Source organism: Poecilia reticulata, chromosome 10 (genome assembly GCF_904066995.2).
Source record: "Poecilia reticulata chromosome 10, P_reticulata-male-v2, whole genome shotgun sequence".
In the NCBI taxonomy this organism is placed as follows: domain Eukaryota; kingdom Metazoa; phylum Chordata; class Actinopteri; order Cyprinodontiformes; family Poeciliidae; genus Poecilia; species Poecilia reticulata.
Window position 1 is genome coordinate 28588169 of NC_088839.1, and position 21932 is coordinate 28610100.

Below are 21932 nucleotides of genomic sequence, written 5' to 3' on the forward strand. Positions count from 1 at the left end.
GAGATTTGAAACATTAAAAAGGTTTTTCTGAAATATTTAAAGTGTTTCACGTAAAATAAACCACCACTCGTTAGATGTTTGTCTACTTCTGCAGACGAGCATCAGATTTTTCGTAGTTGGGTTGTTTCTAGTCTGTTCCAGACTTCTTAACTTCCCTGGACATTTTACTTTGAGGTCAAGCACAAGCAATAGAGTTTTATTTTGCTAAATTCTTTATTTCAGATATCATTTGTAGAATCAATGTTTTTGAATTACAGGCCTTGCAGCACCTAGTTTCTATTTAAGAATTAAGACACAAAGCAACAGGTGAATAAAGCCTTTGGAGAATTTTATTTACTTCCTAATTCCACATAAGACAAATATAAAAAAGTAGAGCATTCTCTGGATTCGGTCGTCTCTCCTGCGTACGTTTCTCCCATTCTGTCTGGACCCAGACAGTTGATGAAGTTTTAAAAAATATCCATTCAATAAGAACACGAGCAGGAGATAAAAGTCAACTAAACCCAAAAAGCATGAAAATCAAGAAAATAAAAAGGACCGTTACTGTAAACTAATGAATGAGTCCAGCCGGATTCATATTTTGAAAAATGTATTGAGCTATGGCTGCATGTGACTGACCACATTGGCACCAAACACAAAACAGATAAATAAAAAAAAAATAAAAATAAAATATCTGAAGAGATTCTTGATGCAAGAGCTGGTAGTTCCTAACGCCTCACTGTGTCACATTAGGTGTGAACAAAGAATTTCCTCAGATCGTTGTTTTCTCTCAGAGCTGCAACGCGCAGAACTGCTGGTAGACGGCCAGGATGTGATGGTCGAGCTCAGCGGTGAACAGCAGGTTCTCCAGAGTTCCCATATACTGCTGGATGGTTCCATGGTGCTGCGGGACAAAACATACAGTCAGATCCAAATCCCAGTAAAGCCTTTTAAATGTTCGTTTTATAGTAAAGAACGGATCTACTGGAACTACTGGTTCAGAAAAACTCAAAGTTAAAATGATACCAAACATCTGGAAGATTTATTCTTCTAACTATCCAATAAGTTGCCAGACTGGTGAATGATGGTTACCATGAGGAAGACCTGCTGCAGCCGCTCGATGCAGTTTTTATACCAGGGTGTGCTGATGTCGACGCTGCCCGTCTCGCAGCGAACCAGATGCTCCGTCAGCAGCATGATGAAGCGCTGAGGGAGAGAAAGACAATCCTTAACATTTTCATATCAACTTTACCATTTTAAAAAAACTACTTATATTTGGTATTTTATCAAATTGAAGTCATAAAAACATCTTGATGTGACATGCAGTCACTATTCCTATGGAAAGTCCCACTAATTCCAACTAAACTAGAAGGCAGAGTCAGTCTAATAATGTAAATAATTTATTTTTCCAATTTCAAATTGTGACTGGAAACTAAAAAAAGTTATTTACACCGTTTTAAATTTGCAGGTGGTTGATCTGCTAATTACCTAATATTAGTAAGTTCTACAATGTTATTTAATAAACTGTTAAACTAAGGGCTTGTACGTACAAAACCAAGTCTTTATAAGCACAAAAATCTTAAAAAATATATATATTGTGCAGGAGATTGATTTCAGAATAGTTTTCATCCACACGAACCCAAACAAATACACCACTGAGAATTGTTTTAATCATGCTAAACCCACAGGGGCCAGTGTAGCCGAAACCTACCGCAGCCAATCAGATTGCTTCAAAACAAGCACGACTTCCTGTTAGGAAGTAAACATGCTGCGAAGCCGTTTATTTGTGTGGACAGGTTGAAGTGTTTTTAAATATCATCGGATATGAAGTTAACAACAGACGACGTCCACTGGGAGTTATAATGCTGTATCAAAGCACCATTATTTGTCACAGACAGAAACACGCAAGACGCTAAATCTGTTTTTCTATGTTCACACGCAAACATAATTAGAGAGCTTTCTCAAATCTCTGCTTTGGTTGGAGTTTTCATAAATAATTTTTAGTGGTATTAAACAGTTTTGGTGTGGATGAAAGGCCAAAACACATAAGGATGTGTTTGTTTTCCCAGACGTTTACCTGTGGACAGAGCTGTGGAAATGTTTTTGAGCAGCCGTACCTGGAAGATGACGAGGAAGAGGTTTTTCTGCTCGCTCTGAGCAGACTCCACCTTCTCCTGCAGCCTCTCGATCTGCTCCTCCAGCTGACCCTCCTCGTCCTCCTCGCTGTTCTTCTCCATGTCCTCGTCGTCCCCACTGTCCCTCTGTCAGGACACAGACAGACGGAGTTTAAGGTCAGGTCCCCCGCATCATGTCTGAACTGCAGTTGAGCATTTTTTTTTACTTTTTTATTGTCCTGATAAATCTGCCTAAATTTAGTCACATTTGATGGATGTATAAATAGTCCACATCAGCAAAGTTTAGCAAAAAAAAAGTGGGGCTACCCTCTTGTGCTGCTGTTTCTCCAGCTTATCTTTAGCTTCCTCCAGCTCCTTCTGGATCTTCTGCACGTGTTTATTCATCTTTCGGATGGTTGAGTGCAGAATCTCCCAGATGAAAAGTCTAAATGAGTTAAAGTATTTTAGATTATAGATGGAAGGAGAAAGATATCTTTATTAAAAACAATGTTGTGCGTGTCACCTGGTGAACTCGTGAGCCATGTCCTGAGAGAAGAGCCAGTTAGCGACAGCGGCACAATCCACGATCTGCGTCCGAATCATTTTATCCACCAACACGGCGATCATCTGAAACACAAATGTCTCTTCCTGTTACCGTTCTGGCTCCAGCGCAAACATCCTCATCTCCATTTGAGTCGTTTTTACCTGAGGGTGGTTCCTCCACACCTCATAAACCACTTTCAGGATGTGCAGCTTCCCGTCGTCGCTTTCCGTCAGGTTTTTAAGGATCTCGTGGAATCTGGAAGTATTCAACACAGCGAGATCCGCAGGATTCATTGAGTCAAACGAGTTTAAATTGACTGGTCATTACTAGAGTTTAGATATCTAAAAACAATCATCAGGACTTGTTAGACTCCTTACATTGCATATTCTAGAGCTGGGAGATATAGTTTAAAAATAAAGTTAGGTTTCTTCATACTGCTTCCGATTTTAAATACAATTTTTTTCTCTTTTTTAAAAAAAGAAACTGGAAACGACAAACATTTTGAAAAAGTGGCTTTTATTCCAATTGTCTTCGATAAAGTTGTCATGCATCACAATATGAACTGTTCAGTTCATGTAGTACTTTCTTGTGTTAAAATATTAAGTATTCCTAGTATGTATTATGTGTAAAAATTTAACGAAAGTTTAACTTCACATGATGCTCAACATTCCTCATTTTAAGTTTTGGTTATTTTTTGTGTCAGAGTAATATTATTCCGACAATATCGGCACTTTATTCTTCTATTATTATGACTTTAGTCATAAACTTAAAAATAAATAGAGAAAATCTCAGCCTGGCCTTAATGTTAGTCATATTTATTTTTCCACAAATAAATAGGATCTGTAAAATACGCATGTCAAACAAGATGCCGACCCTGAGCTGTGGAAGCCCAAAGAGGGCATTGATAAGAGAAAAAAAATTTTTAAATCAGATTTTCTATCAGCCAAACCTTCAGAAACCAAAGATTTTATTAAATTTTTTCTTGTTTGTAAAAAGCGGCGTATCGCAGTTGGAGACCTACTTGCCGAGCGCGCTGAAGGAATGGCTGAAGGACTTTGCTGCCAGATGGAGAAGAGTCTGAAGAAACACATCGATCTTCAGTGGGTTGAAGGTTTCACCCTCATCTGCATCAGCGCAACAGGAAAAAGAAGACATGCAACCAAAAATACAGGGAAATAATTAGCAACCAGGACAGAAAGCAAGCAAATTAAAGTTTACAAGTAATGAAACACGCTGTGCAGATACAACACTATAAACTGAGAGAAGGTGGAGTTAGTAACAGAGAGGAGAAAAGCTTTACAACCAAAGTGTTTCAGAAAAAAACTAAATCTGGTCTCAAACGACAAATAAAACCTCAGACAAACCATCATCATCCTCCTGGTTCGGGTTGGGGACTTCTTTGAGGATGGCGAGGATTTCCTCGTTGGTCGCTCGGTTCTTTATGGCGTTGGAAACTGTAATGGAAACTGGGTAACCTGGCAACGAGGCTGTGAGGGAACAGAGAAGTAAACATTATATTTTGCTTTTTCAGTCCAGTTTGTATTATTCTGATGGAGGTAAGGACATAAAACAGTGGAGTCTTACTGCCACTCTCGTCTCCGTATTTGTAAGAAAAGATGGGCTCAGCAGGGATGAGGGCGGAGAAAGTTGGAGGGACGATGTCCACGATCCTCTGATGGTATGAAAGTCTGTAATTAAAGCAGCAAAAACAGGATATTACACTGTAAACAGCGTATTTACACAACAAACAGTACATTAGAATGAATGCTTTCCTTCAGTCTCGTGTTAATACATATTAATTATCTCCAACTGAGATGGGGAAATGTTTTATACCTCATTGATTTCTCCAGAACCTCTTTGACAAACTTGGGTTTTGGTTTCTCTAAATCCAATGTCAAACAGTCCGCCCTTTACAACGAAACATGGACAAGATTAAACTAAACTCTGAGTTACTTTGCTTTTAAAAAAAGATTACATGTCTCTACCACACGTCGCTCACCAGTCATCCCAGCTCCATCGAAACTGGAAGTTGCTCAAATGATGGGAAAACCAGTTGATGAATCTACAAAAGGAAACAGAGAAATTAGGTTATTTTGTTAGATTTATCAAAACAGACCCCTCTTATAAATTAGATCTTGGGAGGATCATATTTGCTAAAAAATGACCTGATGGGACTAACGGAGGAGTTGGCCAATCACAGAAGCCTAAATAGCATCTCTATGCTAAACAGCAGCAGACATTTACAGCTCTGGTGGTCCAAAGACATGAATGATCAGGGGTTCCTGAAGCACCGATCTGATGGTTGAATAACTTAAATAACAGATAAAAACAATAAATATCTTTGTTGTTGAGCTCACGTCTATTTATTCAATAACTTGCTGGCAAAAACGGGTTTTGAATTGAAAATATGGCTCTTTTGGCTGCCATAGTTTGATTAACTGCAAATAATTAAATTACAGACCCTGTAATTAACTCGATTAAAATGTTTAATAAAGTACCACCACTAGCATGAAGTATTATTACCTGTCTATGCAGGTGGTGTTCATTGTGTCCAGCCTCATGTAAAGCATCTCTGTGGCCTGGGCCAGCTGTCAGGCAGATGTTAAGGTAAACGACTCAACAGCAGCAGTCTGGTTTCTCTATAATGTACAAAAAAAGTTCTGATTATGCAACTTCTGAAACAAAATGACAAATTATACAAGTTTCTATCCACTAAATGCAACAGAATGAGCTCAGAATGCCACTCAAACCATGAAATAAACAAAAACCTTTGTGCTGTTATAAGAGACTCGAGACTCATGCTGGATGACCATGATTACTGTTAATGTCTCTCCATTTTTTCATGCCACGGAAACGGTAAAGGATACAACTTGAGGGAGTGACCCTGGCTGCAGCTTGCAGAGCTCGATGAGGAGCGTAGTGTACATGACGTCGAGGTGGGGCGGTAACGGCAGCTGGAAAAGTTCTCCAAAGATCACCTGAAACAAAGAAAACTCAGCTGGTAAATCACAAATTTGATTGTTCCAGTTTGTTTGGAAGAACCCAGAAAGAGAGAAATACCTCCACGATGTGGTAGTTGAGTGGGATCTTGTTTTTTCCAGGGTAACTGAGCAGCTGGGCAGCACTGGAAGGAGAAAACAGCAGCACAACTTTAGTGATTGTTCAGAGCGATGCTATGTCACAATAAATTTTGCTAGACGATAAATTGTCCCGGAAATTATTGCAATAAACACTAATATCATTTTCAGACAGTTTTCAACTAATATAATAATAATAATAATAATAATAATAATAATAATAATAATAATAATAATATCACAATAACATGTTTACAACCACTAAAGACAAAAAAAATTTCTAAAGAGTATTTAACTCTGGAAAACATTTTAAATAAAAAGCAAATGAAACAATAATTAAAACGGATTATATAATCTCTGTATCCAAAATTTTCTTTCACAAAATAATAGACACTCAGCTTTGACAGGGAAAACAGGCAAAAGGGGCAGGCAGAGCAGACTGGCTGCTTTCTACAATTGTTTGCAGCTTTTCAATGATATTAAAGGGGAGAATCTGATGAGGTTAAATAATTTATTGCTTATTGTGACAGGATGGCTGCTATGTAACTATTTCCTCATGCACTTCACCCACCATGTTTTCCTCTCTTTCCAGTGGGTTTTGATGATACAGTGCAGGTTTTCTTCAATCACAAATCGCTCCGCAGAATGGCTGCCCGGCATAACGGGACCCTAAATAGAAAAAATTAAATTAAAGCCTCTGAAGCTAAACTTATCCGTCCTTCAGAGGAGATGGACGGACCTCTGGGGCATCGGTGTAGTCGAACATGCGGAAGATGACCCGGGGGATGGGGTACTGGGCATCAGGCATGTGTCCCGGCGGGGTGAACGGGGGCAGGTTGTGCTGCAGCGCCTCACAGAGAACGCTATCGAAAGCGATGTACGGACGAAGGATGTGGCGCTCCTGCCAGCGGTCTTTCTTCAGCTTCTGGATCTGGGCCCACAGACAGTCCAGGTACTGCCAAGAACAGGAGGAGAGGTTATTCTAACAGAATGCAAGGCTCCAGAGAACAGGAACGGGGAAGAGGAACAAAATAATTACTATTTGACAACATTCACTGTAAGGTAATATTTTTAAACATTAAAATGGAATCAAATCAAAAATGGTCAAGTCAGCAGTCTTCCACATTAGCATGTAGCCAACAGATTTCCATTTAAATACATAATACTGAATTTTCTGAATAACTGAATGTTGGATTCTCATTAGTTGTCACAAACATAAACAAAGATAAATTCTTTAGAATATCTGTGTGTGAAATTAATCTATTTACATAAAGATCCATTTAGTTTCATTTTCTGATTTTTTTCCCCCAATGGTAGATTTCAATTTCTCTCTCCAGATCATCACTTGCTGTACTCAGCATTAAGTTTTTACAAGCAATCATTAAAAAAACGAACCTGACATCTGTCCTTTACCTGTCCTACAGTCTGCAGCTCATTGGGGGAATACAACACTCAGACTGTCTTAGTCAGGAGGACACTGTGTGCAAAATATGCAATTTAATGTGCCTCGTGTATGCTTAGGGGTCTTATTGTGAAGGTTTGCAGGATATTGAAGCAAATTGTTTTTTTTAAAGTTGCTCTTTTGTGTTGTTTAAAATTTGAATCAGTAATCATTATAAATGGAGACTCTTTAATCTCTAGCATGTTTGCCATCACAAGTGACCAAACATGAGCGCACATCACTCCGGATTGCAGCACTCTCACCTCTTCCTGTGGATGGGGTTTCTCTGCTGTCCACACCTGCAGCATGGGAACATGAGTCTTCACTCTCCTCCTAAATATATGGAGGGCACAGTGTGGGGCAGCGTGAGACTACAAAAAAACTAGAAAACCACATCAGCATGAAAAAAACCTAAAGATGGAAAACACACTTCAGGTAGCCTTCAATCTGACTGAGGAGTCGATCCATTTCAACATCCTTCTTCTCATAAAGTTCCTTTCCGACCCAGGGAAGGCAGGACAGAACGACATACACAAACCAATCCGATCGAACCTGTGGAAGGAAATGAGACCAGTTTAAAAATACTGGGAAGGAAAAAAAGGAGCACAACAGTCACAGCAGCAGCAACTTATAATCTGTTCCACAATCTGAACCTTAAAACATTATTAAACAAAATAAAATGTATTCACATTTGTCATTTGTCATGACAAATTTTTAAAATGAAACGCAAAGTTATCCACATATTTACACTTTACCTGTGGCACGTCTTCCTCTTGAGTAACACTGACAAAATTTTCAAACATTACCACCATAGATGGAGCGGCGATGACATGGCAGTTAACCAAATCAGACAGAAAGCGCACCTGAAAAAGGGAAGTAAATAAATTATTTTAAAAAAGCTGATGTGCTTTTCCAATTTTTATTTTAATGGTAAAAGTCAAAGTACCAGGTAAACTGCTTCAATATACAGGTTGTTTTTTAAGGTTTCCTTCAGCTGCCTGATCATCGCCTCCACAAACTCGCCACCAAAGTTGTAGTTTCTGGCATTGAGGAGACCAACTAACGTTGTGTAGACGGTGAGCTTCTCTGGCAGCAGGCGAGCGCTGTTGACAAATGACACCTCAATGAAACAACTGTCTAAAACTAACTATACTCAAGAAAGACAAATGAAGCTCACAAACTTACACAGAACATAAAATACGCAGGATTTTGTTTTTGTAGTTGGGAAGGTCGGCCTCCAGGACGCCTGCGAGGCCCTCGAGGTTGCTCTCGAGGGATGAAGTGCTCTAATGGCATAAAAACCCACAACATGTTTTCATATTTAATAATATAGCAGAAAAACAATGACACAGAACCTGAATCATACTTTTATATGTTCATGTGATAAAGGTAAAAATACTTTGAGCAGCCCTCTTACTTTTTCTCCTACGCGACATATCAACGACTCCAGGCGATCTTCAATTTCAATGGGCTCAGATGTTCTCCTCCTCTTATGAGCTTGACCTCCTGTTGAGTCAAAGTAACCCAAAGGTCAAAACTATTATTCACTAATTTGACAAGCAGTAGAGATGTGCTCACATCTCAACAGAATTTTTCTCACAAATCAAATAATAATCAAAAAGATCATGTTTAGTTAAACTGGATAAACATCAGTAATTGAATTATTACTATATTCAATCCCCAAGTATTTATTAGATGTACTTATATTGCATTGTTCATATGTAAATGTAAATATTTTCTGGGTCTTTGTATGATTATACTGTGCCTATTTCCTTTATTGCCATGTGGCTCCATTGGCTGCTTCAGGGCATAAACTTAGGCATACCTGAAGAATGTTACAAACTAATAATAACTATTCCAGGAACTTAAGACTCTTGAGTCTTAAATTCCTGGAATAGTTTAGCAGACTGTCAATGACTCTGCACTGCCACACAGCAAAATATAAATCAATGTAAAAAACATTAAATATTTCATAAAATTCTGATTTTTATCTATTAGAGAAAAAAATATGATCTGTAAACTGTCTTATTTTGCTGTAATGATTGTTTTTATAATAAATGTTAGAAATAGTATTTTAGTTGAGACTCTTAATAGCGTTTATTATTCACTAATTTATGTTTCAATGTTTTGCCTATTTGTTTTCTAGATTTTATCTCATTTAAAACACTTTGTGTTCAACTTGTGCATGTAAGCTGTTAAAAACTTACTGATTTATTTAAGTATTAAACCTAAATCAAAGTTGTGGAGATGTACACACGCAATTTAAACGCAATTTCTTAAAAATTATTTACAACTTTTGCGAATAACTTCACAAGGGTTTTTAACGGAGTATTTTGTATTGTTTTATATTATGTGCCAGAACAACAATGAGAATTTGAGTATTTCCGAATATTGTTTCATTCAATAAAACTACGAGGAAAGGATACATTTAACACAAACAAGCATTTCATGGTATTAACAATGTAACTAACATTAATGTTTATGATTTTGTACTGACAAGCCTTTTGCATTTGAACCATCAAATCACACAAAAACAATTATCACACAAAAACACAGATTACTATAAACCTGATTAGAGTTAACGCCCCCATATTAATTACAGCTATTTCAGCAGTTAGCTATCAGATAGCTAACGGTAAGAGAACCAGTTAATACCGCCGCGGCTCTTAGTATGAGCTAGCAACTCATAACTCAATACCACTGAGTAAACTAACTAATATTTGTTTAAATGCGTTTTAATCGTTCGACATATCAATCAAAACCCACAGATAGAATCACATAACATGTAACCCTGCAGCATGCGTGAATGAAGCGAAACGCGCTATCGTTATTAGCCTAACGGCTGCATTGAACGTCCAGACTTACCGTCGTTCTCATCGCTATGTCGCCTCCTGGACATTATTTGTGATACCTATTATAAAGGCAAAAATACTCGACGGAAAACGGCGCTGACAAACAAGCAGAAAGTCGGTTAAACAAGCTGCTTTTCTGCTCGTTCACCTCTGAGCATCGATGCTAACTCAGCAGGGAAATAACAGCGGTCTGATTCGAGTGAAGCACATCCGGGATTTTCTGGGTTCAAACGGAACGTCCACCGTCTTTTCCCGTCCGACCTACAAAGCGGCACGTTTGTAATAAATGTGTCCTCTGTCATCTTTTGGGATGTCATAATAATAATACAGCATATTTAAACCATGATTATTTAAAAATGTTGAATTAAGAAGGCGCTAGGTGTTATATAGTCTTGTCTCGAAGCTGTTTTTAAGGGCCAAGAAACAACAATGGCGGCGGCAGTGGAAACATCTTGCTCAGAGTTTCTGAACTGGGAGGTTGAAAGTTCAGTTTGTAACGAATTAAAACAAGAGAAGCAACTGTCTGCCTCGCAAAGAAGATTTTACAGCTTCTGTAGGAGGAAGGTGAGAATATACTGTCTGCGGCTTCTTGGTGTTATTTGTTGTGCTTATTGCTATAAAACTCTGTTTCTAGTTATTCCTCTCATTTAAGAATAATAAAGGAATACCTCTAGATAACACTTGGCACATTTCTTTAAGATCTGAAGCTGAATTCATCAACACATTAAAATATTTGATTTTGAGGAGCTTTAATTTTGAAATGTATCATTCAGATCTCGAAGTGTTTTTAGACATAAAAGTGACAAATATTAGAATGTTATATCCAGATATGAAGGCTTGTCCTCGTTCATTTAATTGATGTACTTATTCAGATCTTTTAAAATTTATAAAATTGTTTTGTTTGTTATTATTATGATTGACTTTTTAAAGAAAAAGGCAAAAACACACATTTGGCTCACTATAAAACTTTTACCCCTGACTCTAGATCCAGTTACCAGGTGCTTAACCACACTGATCTTCAAGGATTTAATTTTTAAAAACATTTCCTATGTCACATTTTTCTCTCCTTCGCAGTCATTTGCTGCCTTCGTAGCATCCGTGCAGAATGATTGTCAAGGCAAAGGAACCGAGTCCTGGTGCTGCTGTGGCCAGACCTTCAGTGAACACTCTGCCATCCACAAACACGTGGCTAAAAGCCATAATTCTGAAATACAGCAGCTCACTGAGGCCGCGTATGAGCATCTACTAAAACAGCTGGAACAAGAGGCACCAAAGAAATGCAAAGCCGAAACAGCAGACATTTCTGCGTGGATACCAGATATCAGCCAAGTCTCTGAGGAGAACCTGAGAAAGTAAACGGATATTAGATATTCTCCTGTTTGCTGCAGTTTTAACGCTATCTGTCAGTTTTTTATTTTATCCATGTTTATCTCTTATTTAGCGGCCCTGGAAAAGTTCTCCTTTATTATCATTACTGTCTACTGGATGATCCCCATGTTATCTGTGCTTGGCAGAAAGCTTTATGTGAAAAACTGCACTTAACAGGAAAGGTGAATTAACTCTATCACTGTACTGATGAATGTTAAATTACTGAAAAAAGAGAAATACTTCATAAAATTGAACTTTTTTTAAAATGTACTGGTCATTTTCTTCAGATAAGGGTGGCAGCAGAAGGCATCAATGGGACAGTTGGAGGGACCAATGTGGCCACGGATATTTATATCAGTGCAATGCTCTCACATCCTGTCTTCAAGATGGAAAAAGAAGATTTTAAGGTCAGAAACATGGAAAAACAGTTGCACTTTAGGACTTTGTTTTGCTAATTAAACCTTTAGCCTTGCAGATTAGTAGAAATATTTGTAATATTTTTCTCCTTGGCGTTTGTATAGACCAGCGATGGAGGTGCTGAGTGTTTTACAGACTTAAAGGTCGGAGTCTTTAAGGAGATTGTCCCAATGGGCGTGGATTCTGATGCTGTGTCCTACAAGCTGGCAGGTACTGATACGTTCCACTAATTTTACTTATGTAATTCTGCTGCTGCTATATATAAACTATAATTATCATAGAAAACTCTGTTCATTAGAGAGGCTTTTTCACCGTCAGCTTTTACAACTCATCTTCAAACCCTTATCAAGAGTTATTTTTACTGTTATATATTTTTATTATGTGATTATTTCCAGTACTTACTTTCAAATACTTTAAAAATAGAGGTGGTATGATAAATAACACATGCATTATTTCTTAAAAGTAGCCAGACGTTTTTTAGTCATTTAAGTGATTTAATCAATATTTCTCCTAGCTTTCTGAATATGTGTCAACCTTGGGACATTAGCTGCGTATGTTTGTTGGATTTTTAATATTCTATGGATACAAAAATTGGATTTTTATTTATTTTTTTATTATCATCGTATTTTTTTTCTCATGTAATATAACATGACATAATTGTTTTCTGACAAGTTTTCTGTAAATTTTGTTAAAATATAAATTATTCAAGTCTGAAAAGGTGACTAACTCAAGGGCCTAACCATTTTTTTCTGATCATAACAATCTTGCAAAAACCTGCTTATACTGCATCATAAAACTCTTTACCATTGCAATAACACAGCTGCAGGGCATTAAGTTGTGTTTTTTAACTTGCCATTCAAAGAGAATGGAAAGTAAGCTCAAATGCTGACAAATTTGTTAACACCTTCCAGTGGGTGGTTTACAACCTCAGGGTCATAAAAAAAATGTTGAAATGCTGACGAATCTTTACATTTTTTTAGTTGGGGGGGGAAACTTTATTGTAGGAATTAGGATGAAAAAGAGTAAAAACAGAACAGGCCTGCTTTGTTATTCAAGCTTGTAAAATTCTTGTAAATTCTCATCAACATGATGTTCTTTAATTGTCTTTTCTCTGCCAGTTTCACTTATATGCATTCAATCAGTTGGAACATAATAACTGGTTCTACTCTACATTTTCTCTTATGTGTGGAAAGAACACTGGCTCATCCCTGGAATTTATGTCTATTTTTATGCCCAATTAATTCAAACTTGAAGATTAATTATAATATCAAACAAAAAAATCTCTGAAAATAGTTAGTTACTGGATGGAAGATGATTGGAAACTGCTAAATGTCTGTTTGGCCTCCCAGGAACTCATCTGGACCCTGAAGAGTTTCATAAGGAAGTGGAAGCTCTTTTGGCTAACAGAGATTCTAGCGACGACACCATCCTCCTCGACTGCCGCAACTTTTACGAGAGCAAAATTGTAAGTATTGATAGTTATCATTGCAAGGCATCCTGAGCAGAAAATTAGTTGAAAACAATAAAGTGTGTGTGTTGTTGTTATGGTTATTAAATCTGCAAGGTCATTCAAGGTAGTGAATGATTTAAATTTTTATTTCCGTCAGGGCCAGTTCACTCGGTGTCTGGCCCCAAACATCCGTAAGTTCAGTTATTTCCCAGACTACATCGACCAGAACCTGGAGCTGTTCCGGAACAAAAAGGTTCTGATGTACTGCACAGGAGGGATCCGCTGTGAACGTGGATCTGCCTACCTCCGCTCTAAAGTAAGCCAAATCTTAGTTTTACTTAAAACGTCCCTGAGGAGTTTTAGTTATTGTTTTTGGTTGTTGTGTTCAATTTTGGGTATTGGATACGTCTCCCAGTGTTGCGTGTTTCTTTGAGAGGATGAGCTTTCATTATTATGCCATTATCAATGTACTACTTGAAAATTATCTGGAAACAATTTTTTCATTTATCGCAATAATTACTGGGACAATTTATTGTCCACTGTCATGCAGACTTGGTGCTAACTCCCCCTGAAGCTCATTATTCTCCTTTACAGAAGATGTTTCTATTTACTAGAAATTCATGTTTTAAACATTTTCCATGTTTCATTATAAGTTTTTGTTCTTATCTGACCTGTAAATCTGCTGTGTTGCAGGATGTGTGTAAAGAGGTTTTCCAGCTGAAAGGGGGAATCCATAAGTACCTGGAGCGTTTCCCTGAAGGTTTCTATCGAGGGAAACTGTTTGTGTTTGATGAACGCTACACCATCTCCTCCAACAGTGACGTCATCGCAGGTTGGTGTGTTAATTAAACTACACTGTTTGTACCTTAAGCGCAAACTTAAAGAAAACCCTGTACTGTCAGAAAGTTAGTAATTTTCCATTGCAGTTTTTTAAGCCTTGGTGTCTGTAATTAGATTGCAGGTATTGCGGCCTTCCGTGGGACCAGTATGAGCTTTGCAGCACCCAGTTCTGCTGCCAGCTGGTGTTGTCCTGTCCCAGCTGCAGAAAGAAAGGACGCACCGCCTGCTGCCCGTCCTGCCAAAGGAAAGGAGAGACTCAAGACAAGGAGGCCTCCGATGTCCAGCATCCCAAAGAAGAGTGCGAGTGCACCGACACACGGGCCAGAATCCCTCAGGATGTTTAACAACATAACATTGTTAAACATTTAAAGTGTCTTAATTAATTAGTGAAATGATAACTATGGAAAATCCTGAGTAAACTTATAAAAAATTTTATAAGAATGTTGAAAATGAAATAAGAAACAACTAAATATATCAATTACTAAAACCTTTTAATCAAAATCTAATGAGGAATCTTAAGCGTACCTCCTGGATCTATGAATTGTATCCTTATTTTATGATGTAAATATTAGGAATGTAGATTCAGTAATTAAAAATTTTCAGATGTGTTTTTGTTTTCATATTGCAGCTCTGGATAAACAATATTTAAGTACAAACCAGTAATAATTGATGAGGCTCTTTAACAAAAAATATGCAGAATATTTCACATGCACTGTGTGCAGTGCAAGTCTTGCAGACTCTTATTGTGTCAGTTAGGGAAGCTGCAGGTGTTTCATAAACAAACCACAACCAGGAATGCATGATTGCGACATGCAGCTTAGAAATTCACTTTTTTTTTTTTAAAGCCAAATCAAGTAAGGGATAAAAATTTTTTTATTGAAGTGTTGAACTTAATTTAGCACATTGTGTATTGTCAGTTTAATGTAGAGGAATGAGGTGACCTTTCTGAGCAACTGGTGCTAAAATAAACTGACAGTAAACTAAAGGTGGTTGAACTTTTTAAAATGCATAACAATAACAGCTGGTTACTGTTCATGTTTTCCTTTTAGGAGATGAGAGCATGTAGACAGAGAAAAATAGACTGTGAATGAAGTGTTTATTTTCTCTACCATGGAGATTGTATAATACATACAAAAGAAACATTTCTGAAATAGAAAAAGTGAATGAAAGGAAAGTTACGACTTTATTCATATAAAATGTTAAAGCTAAAAATATTTCTGTTTCAGTATTTAACCAAAAGTCAAAGATTGGAGGAAAGGTCCATTAATTTACAAAACAGATTTGTTTTAAACCTTTTAATTATTTTCTCAGACTTACCATTTCTGTAACTATCAGAAAATATTCAGCAGCCACAAGAATTACATCCATTACATCTACAACCTTTGAGACAAAGATGTATTTTGTTTTACATTTTTAAATGTTACAACTGTTTAGCAAAAATTATAATGACAGAAAAACTGTGGCCCAGCCATAAAGCAAAACCCCCAAAAAATAATTCAAAAGCATTTCATAGTAATGCTTTTACTATGAAAAGGAAACATGTGCTTCCTTTTTTTGTTCAGATTTAGACAAAAAAATAACTCTAAGCATTTGTTTGGATCTTATGGTGAGAGGTGCACCAGCTGGTTATTTTAATCTCCTTTTTCCATGGAAATTAATTTGCATATCAAGACTTATGAAAGTATTTGTTAAGCAAATGGAAATTAAAAATTCATGGGACAGTGTGCAGGAAAAAAAAGTTGCTAATCTGATCTAATTTCGTGCGTGGATATTTTAACGCTACTATGTTTAAATGTTTTATTAAACATGATCAATGAATGAATCCCCAACCTGTTATGTGAAAAAATAAACACTTGCATAGCAACTCCAGCAGAGGGAGCGACATGAACGCTAGCAGGTGTCAGCTAAGCTCCTAAGCATCCTCACTAGTTGAGCGGACCTCCCTGGCTTGGCTGCCCGGGTCTTCAACGACCATCAGCGGTTGCCGCTTCTGTCGCGGGCAGGGGGGTACCCAGGTTTCGGGACACGGACGCTCATGTGTGTTCACTCACCCTTGTGTTTCCGGACGTGAGAACGGGAGGACCGCGCGATGTCTGCGCCGGGGTTCACAAACCTCGACAGTTCTTCTGCGGGATACAACCAGAACCAAACGCCGAACGGTGGAGCTGCGCCCCCCTGTCAGAACGGTAATAGGCCGGGAGGATGCGATTAGCCAGCCTGCTGGTGTTAGCATGTTAACGCCATTGAGGCTTGTTTTTTGTACTCTGGGTTCTGTTTCTTCTTTTTGCGTTTTATTTCGCCACTGTTACTTTTGAATTGACTTAAGTTGATTTAAAAGAGGAAACCATTTTTTTTATTTGTGAGAAGTGATGATTTCATCTCGCGGTAAAGCTAAGTGCTAAGACCTGCTAGCTCGAAGCTAATGCAGTCCAATGGAGATAACGGGGTTAAAGTTAGCCAAGTGTTAGCAAGTGAGACAGATTGTGCGCAATCATTTCACTCTTAATAGCAAAAGTCCCCAAAACAACTATTAATTTAAAATTGCACGACTAGGTTTTACTTTTATTTTTATGTTGTCTGATGAATGCGTATTTAAAATGCGACAAGCCCTGAGTGTTGATGTGATTTATTATATATATAAATGTTTAGCAGATAAAAGAAAATGAAGTAAAACTTTAGCTAATTTTAGAGATAAATCGCTTTGCTGTGTTTACAGATTATTGTCATTTAAAGTTTTCCTACCTAATCCGTAGGATGCTGTATGTACTTTAACTTTATGAATTCATCTTTTATTGCTAATCTGAAAGATAAAGAAAGTTTGATACTTTTGAGGCCAAATGATTTTTCTATTCCTTTTTCTGATAAAAGAATAAGCACTGCTACCCACAAGACTGTACAGTGACATTAGGTTTGCAGTTCTACAAATAACAAAGGTAGCAAAGTATGAAGAACCAAAAAATAGGTAAAGTATTAAATCTTAGAGGGCCTTACGTAAGATAAAACGGTGACAGATGGTGAAAGATCTGTGCCAGAGAAACAGGGATACTGTTCATAAATATGTCTGTATATAAACGGCTGTGTAACAACGTACATTTCTGTATATGATTGAGTTTTATAGGTTTACATTAGCTTGTTAACACTGTAAATATAGATGGGATTTGAAATGAGAGTATAAATCACGGCTATATATATATGCATAGTGCTGTAATTATCGTAAATTATAGTTGCAGTTTTAAGTATGGTTGAATTTAGTGTTTAGATCAGACTTGTTGGTGTGCAGCAGACTTTGTAAGATCTACATGGTGGTACTGATGTGTGCAGTCTGGTTGTTTCTTGAGGCGCTTTCAAGTGCTGCAACCTGAGTCCAGGTGATTTTATTTTATGTTTGTTCACTTGGGATGACAGTTGGAGTGCTTTCCTGTCTGCCTTAGTCTAGCTGAGGTACCATGATGATGAGACGCCGAGGGATGTGAGCGTACTCTCACTCACCTGCGAAAGGCTACCAACATCTCTTGTGGGATTCGGGGCTTTCCTCAGGGTTATTCAGAAATAAATCATCAATTTGGGCTGTTTTCCTCTGTGTTTGTGGTAGTCGCACTGCTGGTAGCATGATTCTGTGTAATCTGTCCCGTCTTTATCCTGCTGACTCTAACCAATCTGACAAAAGTTTGTTTCTGATTTTGGAAATTTCAGATGTTTTCAGGCAAAGACTCGGCACCAGTAAACATACCACAGATTTATCTAGAGTTTTCAACTGTAATTATTTAAGTTAACTCTTAACATCTTATGTTAATGTTTTATTTATTTTAGATTTAGATAATCAGTGAAATATTATGCCTAGCACAGACTTGTACACATGTAATTAGCCCATAACCGTAAAAAATAAAAAAATAAAAATTGCTGGACAATGAATTGCCCCAGAAGCTACTGCAATCAACAATAATATTGTCTTTTTTTAAAACCATTTTCATTCATGTAAGATCACATTCTCAAAGATCAATAAACTTTAAATTCTAATAAACATTTAACACAGGAACTGGAAGACATTTTAAATATCCAGAATAAATAAATGACACAACAGATAAGAAATAAAAGTGAATTATGAAGTCTTTGTTAAAAAAAAAAAGTTGTTCTTCAGGAAAAAAGGGCTAGTTGTGACCAATGCACCTGACTGAAGACTTTTGTCATCCAGTTTTTGTTAGAAAGAGAGAAAAGAGAAAATGCTAAATCATGCAAATTAATTTTATTTAACTTGCCATAATTTATTATGCGATTAATAGATGTATTGCTTATATTAATAAGTTAAACCATTTAACTTTTAGAACAAGACTAGATTTAGTTTTTTAATATGAAAACTAAATCAAATTTGGAAACTTATGGCAACAGGAAGAAGCTGAACATGGCTACTGCTGCACTTGAAACCTCAATTTGATCGACAATTTAAATGTTTACTTGAAGGGTTTTCTATGTAATTATGTGAGTTTTTAATCTGTTTACATACACAACAACATCTGAAGCTAGTTGTTTAACATATTTCAGGGTGCTTTACATCATAAAACCATCATACAGTCACCAATTATAAAACAAAACATTAAATTTTGTCAAAGACCATAATCAAAATACACATAAAATAAATACTCTGTGTTCTGCTTACTATAAATTAAAAGTGACTCCAAACAGGTGGATTTTTAATATTGATTTAAAGAAACTGTTTCAGCAGTTTTGCAGTTTTATGGAAGTATAGAAATGCATAGAAGCTGAATGCTGCTTCTCCATGTTTAGTTCTGGTTCTGACCTCAGTGGTCTGAAAGGTTGATACAACAACAGCTTTTAATGTACTGTGGTGCTAAACCGTTCAGTGATTTATAAACTAAGAACAGTGTTTTAAAGTCTGCTCTCTGAGCTACAAGGAGCCCGTATACGGACTTTCCTTCTGGTTTCAGTGAGAATGTGGACAGCAGCCAATGCAACTAAATACCAACGCATGGAGGAGTTTCTCTAGATCTTGCTGAGTCATTAGTCATTTAATCCTAGAAATGTTCTTCAGGCGATAAAAGGCTGACTTTGTAACTGTCTTTATGTGACTCTGAAGGCTCATTCAGATTTCAGGCCTGAAAGGTAAACCACCTTTTTTGACGTCTGTTCTCTTTCTCTCCAGGTCCACTACCAACCCACCCATCCATGTACCCTCCTGCAGGTTACTATGGCGTCCCGCCTCCACAGCAGAGCTACCCCTCCATCCCCAACCACGCCACCTCCGCTCCCAGCAAAGCATCAATCACAAGCAGTGCCCACAGTCACAACTACTACCAAAACAACCACCAACAGCAGCAGCAGCAAACGCAACTCCCTCAGCATCAAGTAGCACCGTCTCCATACTCTGCTCCGCCGCCCTCTCAGCCGTACGCCACCCTCACATCTTTAGCACCTCCACCTTCAAATGCCCAGTTCAACCAACAGGCGTTCCAGCAGCAGCAGACACTCTACACCACTTCAGGGCCCTACTATGGTCAGCAATCATACAGAGCGTCTCCAGCACACCCCCGCCATCATCATCATCAGCAGCAGCGTCATCCTAGTATGGTTTCACCGCCAGCTGGCGCTCCCGTCTACCCAGATGTTTCATACCCATCTGCCCCAGCGAGCAGCCAGTATGCCCCCCACACTTCCTCCAACACCTCCACTCCTGGAGTCATGTCCACCCAGATGGGCGCGCCCTTGCATCAGTTCAGCGCTCTGCCTCCAGCCTCGACGGCGGCGCAGCCGGGGTACGGCACGGGGCATCAAACGACAGCGACCATGAATGGCAAAGGAAGCACAGGTATGCCAGGCAGAAAACTTCATCATGTGGGTTGTTGCCGTTTCTCTCTGCCAATTAACATGACACCATGGCAATATGGAAAAAACATATTTTTTATGAAGGTTACACACTGAGATTTAATATTTATTTTTTATTTACAATGCTAAAGTTTTTGGTTTTGCATATGCTCTCTAATTGCATGTGAACATTTACCATTTTTCAGATTTATTTTATTTTATTCACCAAATCTCTTTCAGTTCCTCCAGATTCAGGGCGTTTCACTTTGGATCAAATTGTGACCACTGATTGGTCAGTTGTTTCCAAACCCACTCAATTAATTGACAGATGGTGTCTTGCCAATTTCCGACTCCTATCTAATTCTAGTTTCCAAATCCTAATGGTTCTGCCTTAGATTAGTCATCCTATAACCATATTCTTTGTTTTTATGTGAGAAGCTGCAGTCCAAAACAACATCCACCAACACTATGACCAAAGCCATCAGGCCCCTCACAACTACAACTCCTACAGTGGGGTGACACAGAGCAGTGGAGGTGCGGATGGAGACCGCCCGCCCTCAGGAACCCCCTCCGCTTCAGTCCATTCCTCCCCAAGCCACCACCAAGGTAAATAAAGGCTTCTTTTTCTGTTTCATATTGAAAAATGGTAGACGTCTGCCTGTTTATTTACAAAAGTGCAAAGATGGAGCTTCACAAACAAGATGCATGTTTGTGTTTGAAGATCTTTTGCTCACTGACGGGATTACGTATCATTTCTTTATATCTTCTGGTAGGGCTGGGCAATAAATCGATTAATCTGATTTTTGGTGTTTTGAAGATTTAATTTGTTAAAATCAAGATTTTCTGATCTGGTCTAAAAAAATCGGAGACTTTATTTTATCGCTCAGCCCTATCTTATTTCTTTTAGCTGAGCTCTGACAGTGAAACCTGCGTTAAGCCAACGTGGAAACGTGTGTGAAAGGCTTAGATGATCACAGCTGCACTTTCAGTGCAGCACACATGTAATCTGCTGTGCACACCAAACGCTTTCAGACGTGCAGGTGTCTGAGCCTCAATGCAAATCTTTAGCGTCTGAAATGTGCTGCTAGTTTATTTATGTCTGATCCATGATTTTCTCTGCTGATACTATCAGTAGTACAGCAGAAAACCTGCACCAGTTGCACTTGTGTTGTCTTTTTTAGTTTCTGAAACCCCACCTGCACAGCCTCAGACTTTAGAAAGAGGGATGTTTATTTGCACAATCATTTCAGTTTGTTTCAGTACTGCAGTTTGTGTACAATCATGTACTTGAATATCAAATTGAGTTCTAGTTTTTAATACTTGATATACTTTTGTGTCTGGACCGTTCTTTATACTTAATGTTAGCTTGGTTCCACTATTGTTTTCTTCTGATTCAAACTATCAGCCTTAGAAAAGAAAATTGGATAAAAGGGTAAAGAATAACATGGGAGCCACCTGTTGACGTTTTCCTCTTGCTTGTGTTATATAAAGAAAACTAATAAATGTTTTTCATCTGTGGTTTTTGAAGTGTATTTTGCCTCATAATTGGGGAGGACCTCATTCTTCTGTCATTTTGCCGTTCTGTTAACTCTGGTTTTGTTGGGCTGGACATTAAATCATTAATAACTAGAGATGTGCCGATCAGGTTTTTTCCTGCCGATACCGATCACCCATGAGGGCCGATCACCGATACCGATCACATAATTATTATTATTATTTTATTTTTTTTATCATAAACACTACTGGGTACATTATGTGGAAAAAGGAACCATGAATTCACCTTAATTTAGACAAAAACTTGTTTTTAATAACTTTTTCCAAGAAGAAAACAAACAAAACAGGCATTCTGCAAATTGTACTGCTATTGGTAATACTATCTTTAACAGACTGATAACACATGAAGGCTCTGAAGAGGCTAAATAATGCAAAGAGCCAAAATAAAACCTCTCAATATTGCCAAAAACATTTAAGTATAAAACTTAACATTCAAAGGCAAATACAGGATCCATTACAATAAATAATCCTGAGTTACT

At 37.8% G+C, this 21932-nt stretch overlaps 3 protein-coding genes across 4 annotated transcripts in view; 2 read left to right on the forward strand and 1 right to left on the reverse strand.

Annotated features, from left to right (window-relative positions):
• Positions 1 to 311: 311 nt before the first annotated feature.
• On the reverse strand, positions 312 to 10160 carry ncbp1 (nuclear cap binding protein subunit 1). Its single transcript, XM_008421165.3, has 23 exons — positions 10021 to 10160; positions 8573 to 8661; positions 8341 to 8441; positions 8102 to 8258; positions 7911 to 8018; positions 7586 to 7707; positions 7419 to 7488; positions 6454 to 6669; positions 6286 to 6383; positions 5698 to 5761; positions 5505 to 5615; positions 5161 to 5225; positions 4637 to 4699; positions 4471 to 4545; positions 4222 to 4325; positions 4002 to 4124; positions 3659 to 3761; positions 2799 to 2892; positions 2617 to 2720; positions 2421 to 2538; positions 2097 to 2240; positions 1072 to 1185; positions 312 to 883 (listed from the first exon to the last, which is right to left on the reverse strand). The coding sequence occupies exons 1-23, from the start codon at positions 10052 to 10054 to the stop codon at positions 770 to 772; spliced, it is 2391 nt and encodes a 796-aa protein (XP_008419387.1). The 5' UTR covers positions 10055 to 10160; the 3' UTR covers positions 312 to 769.
• Positions 10161 to 10404: 244 nt separating this feature from the next.
• On the forward strand, positions 10405 to 14690 carry tstd2 (thiosulfate sulfurtransferase like domain containing 2). The gene is made up of 9 exons (XM_008421166.3): positions 10405 to 10571; positions 11082 to 11359; positions 11449 to 11557; positions 11663 to 11782; positions 11897 to 12002; positions 13142 to 13257; positions 13400 to 13558; positions 13936 to 14074; positions 14197 to 14690. Exons 1-9 carry the CDS (start codon positions 10437 to 10439, stop codon positions 14424 to 14426), a joined length of 1392 nt encoding a protein of 463 aa, XP_008419388.1. The 5' UTR covers positions 10405 to 10436; the 3' UTR covers positions 14427 to 14690.
• A 118-nt stretch (positions 14691 to 14808) lies between these two features.
• sec24b (SEC24 homolog B, COPII coat complex component) overlaps positions 14809 to 21932 on the forward strand; it is a 30201-nt gene continuing 23077 nt past the window's right edge. For both annotated transcript variants that reach the window (XM_008421167.2, XM_017307120.2), the window contains exons 1-3: positions 14809 to 16268; positions 19241 to 19903; positions 20338 to 20505. In XM_008421167.2, the coding sequence (XP_008419389.1) occupies positions 16172 to 16268; positions 19241 to 19903; positions 20338 to 20505 (928 nt within the window). In that variant the 5' untranslated portion in view covers positions 14809 to 16171. The remainder of the gene's footprint in view (positions 16269 to 19240; positions 19904 to 20337; positions 20506 to 21932) is intronic.

Coding starts and splice junctions, on each gene's coding strand:
- ncbp1 (XM_008421165.3), bottom strand. CDS start 10,054: ATGTCCAGGAGGCGACATAGCGATGAGAACGACG. Junction 6,670..7,418: donor AACCCCATCCACAGGAAGAG/GTGAGAGTGCTG, acceptor TGTTCTTGGCAG/TACCTGGACTGTCTGTGGGC. Junction 4,125..4,221: donor ATACGGAGACGAGAGTGGCA/GTAAGACTCCAC, acceptor GTTCCCTCACAG/CCTCGTTGCCAGGTTACCCA.
- tstd2 (XM_008421166.3), top strand. CDS start 10,437: ATGGCGGCGGCAGTGGAAACATCTTGCTCAGAGTTTCTGAACTGGGAG. Junction 10,572..11,081: donor ACAGCTTCTGTAGGAGGAAG/GTGAGAATATAC, acceptor TCTCCTTCGCAG/TCATTTGCTGCCTTCGTAGC. Junction 14,075..14,196: donor CAACAGTGACGTCATCGCAG/GTTGGTGTGTTA, acceptor GTCTGTAATTAG/ATTGCAGGTATTGCGGCCTT.